The 11,031-nt window shown below is 40.3% G+C and overlaps 1 protein-coding gene across 1 annotated transcript in view; it reads left to right on the forward strand.

Annotated features, from left to right (window-relative positions):
- Positions 1 to 8,207, forward strand: part of LOC126386001 (bone morphogenetic protein 7-like) — a 14,823-nt gene extending 6,616 nt beyond the window's left edge. Inside the window, exons 3-7 of the mRNA XM_050038071.1 lie at positions 5,193 to 5,341; positions 6,482 to 6,682; positions 6,807 to 6,880; positions 6,988 to 7,098; positions 7,189 to 8,207. Of these exons, the coding sequence (XP_049894028.1) occupies positions 5,193 to 5,341; positions 6,482 to 6,682; positions 6,807 to 6,880; positions 6,988 to 7,098; positions 7,189 to 7,338 (685 nt within the window). The 3' untranslated portion in view covers positions 7,339 to 8,207. The remainder of the gene's footprint in view (positions 1 to 5,192; positions 5,342 to 6,481; positions 6,683 to 6,806; positions 6,881 to 6,987; positions 7,099 to 7,188) is intronic.
- Positions 8,208 to 11,031: the final 2,824 nt, after the last annotated feature.

Raw genomic sequence — 11,031 nt, forward strand, 5'->3', positions numbered from 1 at the left:
AATGTTAAATGTTAAATCTAAATCTAAATGTTAAATGTTAAATGTTAAATCTAAATGTTAAATGTTAAATCTAAATCTAAATCTAAATGTTAAATGTTAAATCTAAATCTCAATGTTAAATGTTAAATCTAAATCTCAATGTTAAATGTTAAATCTAAATCTAAATGTTAAATGTTAAATCTAAATGTTCTGGGTGAAAGGAAATATTTAGCTAATATGCAAATTCACACTGCCGGTCACCGGAGGTACCAAAATAAAAGCTTGAGATACTCAGACTGTGTTTATAGTATCAAATAACGAATTAAAACCAACTTATCGGGGGAAATGAACACTTGAACATACATTAGCGTGATAATAACTACCTAAAATAACAAGAAACATGTTTGGAGAAATTTTATTTGACAGGTACTTTGAGTTGTTAGTGTCCCTTCGGAGGGAATCGCCTTGTGGTTAACAAATACTTCCGGGTAGAAAACCAGCAGACTTTAGCTACATATATATATGAATATCTCACATTTTTCACGTCACTATATCACTGTTTAGACTAATCTGATGTTGGTAAAGTCTATAAACACAATGATTGAATGGTTATCGTAGATTAGTGGGGCTAACCATTAACTGTTAGCCCCGTTAGCTGTGTCTGTAATGAGTCATTAACTCTAAATGGTCCGTGAAAAAAATATTTTTTTCCAGCGGATGTCTTAGTTACAACATGATTGAGCTAACTGGAGTAGTTTCATGTCGTATCCAACAACGGGAGGCTTCTAACAGATGACGTCCTGATTAGGGTGACCATATTTTGATTTCCAAAAAAGAGGACACTCGCCCCGGCCACGAGATAGCCTACTTAAATGATACTTGCAGTTTACTCAAAGATGCCTTATAATTTTAATATATTTAAAGTTTATATGTATGGATAGAAAATTCAGTTGTATTACAAAATAATATCTCTCAAAGACAGAAATTTAGATAGGCTTCTCAGAGGTTACTCAACTTGCTTTTATTATGCCTAAAATAATAATCTTTTTACAAGTTTCAATTGTACAAAAATTTAGCATTTAGATTTAACATTTAGATTTAGATTTAATATTAAGATTTAGATTTAGATTTAGATTTAGATTTAGATTTAACATTTAGATTTAGATTTAATATTTAGATTTAACATTTAACATTTAGGTGCCACATTTAATATTTAGATTTAACTATTTAATATATTTCTAAGTTAACAAATATTGCTGTAAATGTGGTAAAAGGTGACGTTAAAAAATTCACAACATTTTTTTAAACATTGTTTGAAGCTAAATGTGGCAAAATGTTGATGTTATTTTCAGCGTGGGCCACTTTACAAACGGCACCCCATACCTGCAGAGATGAGCTGTGATGGTGCAGCATCAATATGTATGTGGTGTTGCTGTTATTGACATCAGAATTTGAAGATGAAAGATGTTTTTACTCACTATGTTAAAATGATTTAAACAAAGAGTGGCCCAAACTGTTTTTGGTGGACTCCTCAGCTGCAGCCATCTTGTTCATTTTCAAAAATGGTGCAATGGCACCCAACTTAACAGTCATCCGACCCTTTTACACTGTCTGTTCAAGGCGGGAATATAAGGCCACCTCAAAGCCGCAATGTAGTATTTAATCACACACTGGAGCGCAGTGATGCTGCTGACGTTTGGTTCTGTGTCAAAATGCAAAGGAGGCCTAAAGAAGGGACTTCCTAGTGGCTCTATAGCGCGATCTCTGTGTAAAAAGGGCTACTGTCTCAAACATGTTCCATATTAGCTATACGGTTGTGATTGGCCTATTAGATCGCAAGTACCTGGAAATCTTTCCAAAGGGGAGGGGGACCAGACGACCTGTCACTCTGGATAATCCCCAAAACACAGTTTTCATAGAGACCATTTCTTCAATGGAAGCAGGTTCCTAAGAGATGCTGCTGATAAATAATTTAAAAGTAACTTCTCAGTGCTGTGAGCACCACCAATGAAATTCCAATTCGTTTTGTAGCAGAGCAAATGTCTGGCCAACAGATATCTCAAAATCCAAACATAAAACCAAACCTTTCAGCACAACTAAATATCCAGCTTTGTAGATTTCATTTGGGTGAACTGACCCTAAAAAAATCTTCATTCTAGCTGGTTTCATTGCTCCATATGATTATCCTCTTATGTGATAGTGACATAGTATGATCAATGTGGTTGAGTTTAAACAAACATCATGCTACTGTGTGTTTTCCTGTGAAAGCTGGTTGTTAGGCTGCTGTACGTGCACACAGATCTGTCTGCTTCTGTCCCGTCTGTCTGCATTTCCCCACAGGTTGCTACTGCTGATGTTAGTGTCAGCACCAGAGCTGTTTACACAGACATTAGTGTCAATTACAGAAACACTGTGGTTCTCTCCAGAGCAAGTTTACTCTCACACAGTCAGAACAGGACAGTCCCCTGGAGACCTGCATTTATAACACGCAGCTCCAACCACAAATAACACTCTCAGCCCTCAAGACGTCAGTTTACTCTACTTCTCTTACACAGGTGGCTATGCCTCCATGTTTCTCTCTGTCTGACTGCAGCTCTGTTGTGTCTGTCAGCCTGCCAGCCTCTGTACTCTCACAGTGTTTTCTTGTGTCAAACCACATGTGAAATCGGAAAACAGCACAAACAGGGTTTCAGATTTTAAAGTAATTAGACCCCACACATCCTCCTCTTTCTCATAAATCAAAGGTCAACCACCCACGTTATAATATCTCTCAGCAGAGCAAATCATCTGCAGGCAGTGAGTCCTTCACCGGTGACACTGGGGCTGACGATGGTGTTAAGGCCAACACCATTGTCATTCACAGACACACAAAGGCCACTCCACACAGACGAGCTGGCGGCAGGACTAAAGGCAGACGTCTGCCCAAGGGTCTCACACTCAGTCTGTAAACAAAACTTGTCTGTGGAATCTGCCCTCAAGACAGCATATATCAGTACAGTTTCTCCTCGGATGTTAAGAAAGTGCTCCTTTGATAGTGACTGCTCTTTGTGGGTGGATACATGATTCAGGGTGTAGCTTGATGACGGGTACTTGTGTAGATCGCTACATATTCTTTTGAAGCTAAAATAAGAAAAAGTCTTGTATTAAAACATTTAATTGCTAATTAATAATTCATTCTTTGATTTATTATTTGCATACATGCATCTGATCATTAACAGTTTGTGCCTTTTTGCACTAAATAGTGCTCTGTGAATTTCTGCTGAATTAATTTGCAATGAAAAATTAGGTTTGTTATTCTGATTTGCACATTGATTAATCCTGATTCAGAGTTTTTACAGTTCACTCAGAAACATTAAGGGTGTTGACACATTTTCTGTTGTGCTGGCTTTGTAGTCTGTACAAATGCAACACGTATTTGATTTGAAATAAATCAATGACTGAATTTGAATTAAGTCATTAAAATTATATTTAAACTTTCAGATTAAATCTAAATCTAAATCTAATGAGCAACGCAGGAATGATAGCCCCCCTTTTTTAAGTTTAATGTGAGAATGAGTAAATGGACAATTTAAAGGGGCTCTGTGCGAAATTCAGAGTGTAACAGTGCTAACCTCATAAACAGTGCCAACAATGGCAACAGTGTTGACAGAGCTAACAGTGTTAAGGAGGAGAGAGGTGCAGGGTACTACACTTAAGCACTGCTACCGTCTCGGTATCAGTGGTAACCGTCGTATGAGTGCAGTGCATAGTGGCAGCAATGAAATGTGCATGCATTGGCGGACCAACTTACCACAACAAAAAACAGAGAAGCTCAGATTACAACACACACACAGATAGGGTGACTTCATTCTCTGCTTAGGACACCATTACTCTGCTATATCTTTACATAGCAAGTAATTGCTTGCTGCTAATGCTCTGCGTGTTGTATACAGATCTTTGACATACACTTAATACATTTATTTTATATATTTGACTATCTGAAATCACAACCCACATACATGAACCTGCAGCCTTAGTAATTATTTAGCTTATTATTTGCCTTCAGCCTGGTCTCCAGCAAATGAAACACATTCTCAGTTGGACTGAGGTCAGGTGTCTGACTTGGCATATCAACTACATTCCACTGTTTGGCCATAAAAACTCTTAATGTCTTATTTTCCTGCTGCATTCTTCTATAATTGGGGCAATATGTATAAATAGATTACCAATCCTACACTGTTCCCCGAGTACAGATGTTAACACCTACAAACGCAAAAACACAATAATTAGCACTTTAACCTCAAAGCCATCGTTTCATTGTGTTGGAGTATTTTGCCAAAACAACGTAAATAAAGTTTCCCTTATACTTTCCTACTGTGCTGTAGCTTTTAAAGGACCACACACGTAGTTTTGCATTTTTTAAGCTATTGAATACTTAATTTATGTAACTTTCATGACAGCCAGCCATTTTCCTCAGCATACCACACTTCGGTTGTTTTCATCATAGATTTGAATAATAACCGGTAACCAAGATGGCACCTGGTGCATACGCCAAAAGGTTTTCTACCTTCTGGGTTTACTTCCACAGTATGTGGCCTACTGAATATGTGCAGTAGTGTTTCTAATGCTCGCTCGCCTCATGGACTTTACATTGTGATATGTTAGATATTTGAATCGCTTTTCTCAGCTTGAGGAAAGTTTTGCAAATATTAAACCACCATGGCTTAAAAATTCAGAATAGAAAGATTTATAACTCACCTTGTTTGCATTTCAAGGTGCCCTGCCAACACTTTTACAAATGTGTCTTTAACAATGGTGGCCTATGGGGAAAATGCTTTTTGGGCTGCAATACCTCGCCGTGAGTGGCCACTGGGAAGGTTTGCTTCAAGGCTGAGCTGCTTCTTTGTGGGGCCTGGATTCCATACATCCCTGTCAGCTATTGCTTTCCATTTTCAGGAATCAAAATCAATTTGCAAAAACTTTAAAAAAACAAAACAAGAGATCGGTAACATACAACAGTGGACATTTCATCACCAAGACATTTTGTCAAACTTATACTATCATTTTGTGGAAACATATTTGCACGTAGTGATTTGAAATTCTTCCCTGATGCATCCACTAAAGCAGTCTGCAGCCAAACAATGACACTACTCCACCAAAAACATGTGTTTTGTCACTTAGTGCTTTTAGCCTTGGAATGCCTTGAATTCATTTACATACCATCCTCTCCTCAGTGAAGTGGAACTCTTGCTGCTGGACCAGCGAGATGTGTGGGCAGCAGAAGAAGGCTGGCTGGTTTTTGACCTGACTGACACCAGTAACCTCTGGCTGGTCAACCCTGAGCAGAACCTCGGCCTGCACCTGGTCCTGGAGGACAGCAATGGTCAGTCACTGCCTTATAAACTATCATGGGAAAGGATCCCAAACAGCCACAGCAGAAAGAATACAGTCTTTGTCTGGAGTAATGATTTAATGCTGTCTTAATCTTAGGGGGAAAAGAAGCACCACATATTGAGTAAATGTGTTCGGGAGGTTCTTGCAGAGTTCACGTTATGATTGTGGTTGTTATGATTGTATTAGGATGAACAAATGATTGTTTAGTAGAGACTTAGATGTGTTAACCTCCAGGGCTTAAAAAGGAGCCAATGCTTAAGTGCCAAAAACTGCAGATTGATTGATTGGCTACTTGAGGTTGGCTCCGAAACTGAGTCTATCCCAGTGGACCCAATGTTAAAATGCCCAACTCTAAAGCAGAAATAAACATGTTTACAGCCTGGTACAAAAACAGTTTTGGTCTCTATGGCTAATTTCTACCTGCAGTTATGCCTAAGGGCTTAGCCACTTTGAGCGACAGGCTATCTGGAAGGCATCACCAGAATTCGTGAGTCAGATCCACCCTCACCCCTACACAACTCCACCTTCTCATCCAACTTTTGTCACTTCTGGCTCCAGAAACCCAAAATGGCGATAACCAAATGGCCAAACTCAAAAATTCAAAACAGGAGTCCACAAAGCAATGGGTGACGTTTAAGGGTTTGAACAGGGTTCAGTGTGACAGTCACGTTAACATTTTGTAGTGAACAACTGCGGAAATGTGCAACAACATTTTTTGCCAACACTAGATATTGAACAAGAGCCAGAGATTGTATCATATTAAGTTTCTGTGAGCTTTAAATTCATCACTTCAGAGTGCAGAGGATAATGTCATTTTTGAGTCTTGCGGGGCAAAGCCTCTCAGCTGCAAGTACCAGAGAGCAGCTTGACAGTAAAGAGCGCTAACTCTGCAGCAAAATCTGAGGGCAAATACATCCCCAGAAGTACCCTGAACACTGACTGGCAAAAAAGAAAGATAGGATAAAAGAGTGATCTTTTTCAACTTGAAGCAATCTCAGTCAACCTCTGATTGACATCTGATGATTCGAATCCCTAATTTTCAGGGGGCAGCCTGAGCTACGTCCATTATTTCTATCTAGCCTGTGGTCGAGACTCTCGTTAATGTTGTTCTCACTGTTGCCCCCTCTAGGCCAGAGGCGGAATCCCCAGCTGGCGGGGCTGGTTACAGGCAGTGGACCTCAGGACAAGCAACCGTTCATGGTTGCCTTCTTCAAAGCCAATGAGGTGCGCTTCCGCAGCATCCGCTCTGCCCACAAAGGGCGCCAGTCTAACCGCTCCAAACCCCAGAGGACTGTCCAAGATGCCCTAAAGGCAGTGGAGGCTGCAACAGGTGTCCAAACCTTTCAAATCTCAATAGACTTAAGTCATGTTTTTGATTACTTTGACTTTGGCCTTCAATATATTTTGCACTTTCATACTTGTGTGTACTCATACTCTTGTGCTATCAATTTCAGATAACCTTGGCATCTCCAGAGAGGGATGTAAAAAGCATGAGCTGTATGTCAGTTTCAGAGACTTGGGATGGCAGGTATAATTCAGAACTTTTATTTGATCTCATTTTGACATAACTGCACTTGATTTTATGCCCAAAAGTGATAATTAACTGACATTTACCTGTGGCTTTATTCTGACCAGGACTGGATCATTGCACCAGAGGGCTATGCAGCGTACTACTGCGAGGGAGAATGCGCCTTCCCCCTCAACTCCTATATGAATGCCACCAATCACGCCATTGTGCAAACTCTGGTAAGTACCAAACAGCCCCCATGATGACAGGCACTTACAGTACAACATCCACTTCCTGTGAGGATTGATTTGTGCTTCTTCTGACACCAGGTGCACTTTATCAACCCGGACACGGTGCCCAAACCCTGCTGCGCCCCTACCCAGCTCCACGGCATCTCAGTGCTTTATTTTGACGACAGTTCCAACGTTATCCTCAAGAAGTACCGCAACATGGTGGTGAGAGCCTGTGGCTGCCATTGACCGCTCTAACCCCCTCCTGTGAGTTAGACAAAATCTGGAGGGACCAGAAGGAATCAGAGACAAGGAATGATTGACTGGCTGGTCATCAGGGAGCCCCTGCCACAGAATGAGCTTTAATCTGGTGTACTGTTTGTTTTTATGACCAGCAGCTGAGCCTCCCGTGCAGTATTAGCCACAACCACAAACCAATTAGAGCTATTGGTAACAGAGAAAGGTCAAACAAAGGGGTTTCTTTTGCTTTCCTTTGAGTTCGATGAGAAGAAGTGCACTAAAAGGACTCTGAGCAATGTGGAGTTACTCCAGAGACTTGAACCAAACATTCAGTATTTTCCCTAATGTGCAACATGTATCTATCTGTATTTGAAGTCAGGCATTGACCATCAGGGATCAGAATATAAATTATTGCCTGGGTGGAAATGTGCGTTTGGTAACTGATTTCACAGCTCATAAAATGTTAAATCTCCATCTTCCTGTTGGTCCACTGCACCTTTTCTCCTGGAACAGCTGGATGAACTTATGTCTGATGAGAATAAAAAAAAACTTGACTGGTTGTTCAGCACGCCATTTGGACCAGGTCAGGTGTAAGACATCTGGCAGCTCGCGTGTGTGCTGCTGATGTAGAGGAGCTCAGTGAAGAATGGCAGCCGAGACTGTTAATAACAGTGTTGGACTGAAAGGTCTGCCTGTTGGACCCAGTTTCCTGGTGCAGACATATATCACCAGGCCTGTGAAAGGCATGCAATCTGCAAGATGTCAGTGATTCATCTTCATGAGATGGACATCAGGGTGTGCACCGTCGCCCCGACTGCAGCTGCTTTCTGCAGCTCAGCAGGTGGGCAAAGAGAAGCTGTAATTTTATTTTGTCAGATTTAAGTAGTTGAATAAATGGAAACTTTTAAACAAGAAGCAGGTGTATTTTTTTTTTTTTACCTCTTTTGGCCTCAACAATGTTCCTTACAGTGGCATGTAACACACCTAGTAAATTAATGTTTTGTAAGTGATTAATGGGTTTTGATAGATTTATGTGAAAAAATATGCAGAAAACTTTACACACATTTATTGAACAGTGAGAAAACTGTTTCACAAGGTGAAGACCCAAACTGTGTGTACAGTACCTTGCCTGCACATAGTGTGCATTTCAGTTTTGTACAATTTAACTGACCCTTCGCTAAGTCCCTCCCCCCTCGGTTGCTGTTGTCAAAGCATTTTCAAAGATATCACTGAAAGATAAGCTCAGAGAAGCAGAGAGTCAAGAAGACAGAAATAACTACAGTATGCATTTGAGAGCTACATTCACAGTATAAATTCAGGTGAAGGACAAACTGAGACAGGAACGTCAATGTTCTTGCAAAGCAGGGTAAATCAATTGTTTTATTTTAAGGTAACATTTAGTTATGACTCCCCAAAGCTTTCATTATTTGTTGTATGTTTTAGCCCACTGTTGGTAAAACTAAATTATGGCGTTTCCATTTGTTTAAAGTGCAAATTGTATCAAATGTACAACTACCCAACTTAAAGTTAAAACATAAGTATTTTTATATTCAATTATCTTTGTTTTCTAACATGCTAAGCTAGCTAACGTTGGTTAGCATCTTACCTTGTTGCAAACAAAGGAGTTTTTGTTGACTTTTGATAGATTCAGCTGTGAGTGAGAGGTCTTTCACACTGTTAAATCCATATACCACATCTCTCCTCTTGAATTTTTAGCTTTGGAAAAGCAAAAGATAGCACGACAGAGACTAGCCCCGCTTGTCCTAAATATGTCTCATTGGACTGAGAGCCTGTTTCCCTGACAGCCCATAATCTCAAAAACAAACCATTGATCTAAAGTCCTGTTTTTCAGAAAATACACCCCCCTGCTTTTTGACAACCCAACAGCCAGAAAAAAAAATGTTAGCATTGTACGTTTCTGTAAACCACAGACATGTTAACTTTGTCAACAGCGCTGTGGTGAATCTGTGGTTAGGTTTAGGCACTACAACCACTTGGTGATGGTGTTTGGCTCAAACACCATTTGGTGGCACAAACAGTGCTGGAAAAGCAGGGACGGGTCGGTGAAAAACGACTGGGTTTGGTGGCTCAAACGTAATCAGGAAACTGAAAGTAACTGCGGGACGTGTTTTTGGAGAAACAGGACTTTAGAGCAATAGACATTTGTTAAAGGATAATGGGCTGTCGAATTTTTTGGACAAATGGGGCTACTAACTTTTGGGCTGTTGTCATGGTACTGCCCTCTAAACATTAAGGATATCTGCTGTCTGACTTGCAGGTTCCAGTTACACACTGTTTCTACATTTTCTCTTTTTCTGAAAGCTTGACAGGCATCCAGTGCTTAGTTACAGTTGCTAACGTAGGATTTGACAGTGGGTATTCTTGGGAGGGGCTTAGTGAAGGGTCAAATATGTACTATGTATACGCAGGAGGAAATCACATTGCAGTGCAGACACATGGCACTGTACATCAATCAGAGGTTGTGCTTTAAAAGTACTTTGAATGGCTCGAGCATGTCCAACACATTCTTATCCCAAGCCGTAACATATTGCCGCTTTATCAGCTTTATCTCGCCGCTATTGTGAGGTTTACGAGAGGTATCCTCTTGCATCTGCTATTGATCTTCCGTGACGCCACTACCAACGCCAGGATGTCAACAAAAGCTAGTGGTTAGGTTTATAAAAAACTTTATGGTTTGGCTCTACAATCATATTGAAAGTGACCACCACCCTCACAGGTGAAAGTTTGTTGGACCCATCCACCACCCTTCCCCCCTGGCCTACAAGGACTTTCCAACTTCTTGTATCATGTCTTCACTGGCAGCATTTCAAGCTGATGTTGTCCAATGGCATATTATACTACCATGAAAGGTGCTGTCTGGCTGACTGGCAGTGCATCCTACCACTGGAAATATTGGCCTTGTGTCGGTGTCCGATGCTGAAATCACTGACAAAGCGGCGGTATTTGACGACTTCAGAATGAGAACAGGGTTGCAGGTCCACTCTTAACAATGAGACAGACATTTAAAAAGGAGCGTCAGTTAAAGCAAAGCAGCTATACACTGTAAAACACCCAGGCAGATAAAGACATTCAAACTGACTGGGGGCTGAGAGCTTCCAACGTAGCACATTACGACACAGCCCACAACGTTAAAAACAGATTATATGTATCTGTCACCTTAAATAGAAAATAGAGGTAGAAGCGTAAATCTTAATCTTACTGATGCAATCAAATGTGGTGTTGATTGTCATTGTGAAAATTCACTCTCAAACGAAGGACTATATTATCAGAAAAGTTTCTGGCATTAAGGATTTGCAGTAATTTGGAATGAAACCTATCATTTATGATCATAAAGACGTCTTACATAATATTAAACTTTAAATGCTATGATCAGCAGTGATGGACCTGAGGGAGTCGTTCTCTGCGCTTTTCAAGGAACGTGGGCAGATTTTGTCAGAACGGCTTGAAATAATAATAACACTCGCTTTAAAACCCAAACAATGTTCTTTGAGCTTACAAGATCTTTCTCAGATTCACCGAAACATCTCCCTATGGCAACAAACACTTTGGTTACATAGCCTCAGCTCTGAAATCTGAATTCTGTGTTATTATAGACTTTGATCAGCCTCTCAGAAAATGTGATGTTTAACTCAACTCACAAAGTCATTGTTTGACAAATATAGTTTACCTCTGGGGATCCTG

Source organism: Epinephelus moara, chromosome 24 (genome assembly GCF_006386435.1).
Source record: "Epinephelus moara isolate mb chromosome 24, YSFRI_EMoa_1.0, whole genome shotgun sequence".
NCBI classification, from domain to species: Eukaryota; Metazoa; Chordata; class Actinopteri; order Perciformes; family Serranidae; genus Epinephelus; species Epinephelus moara.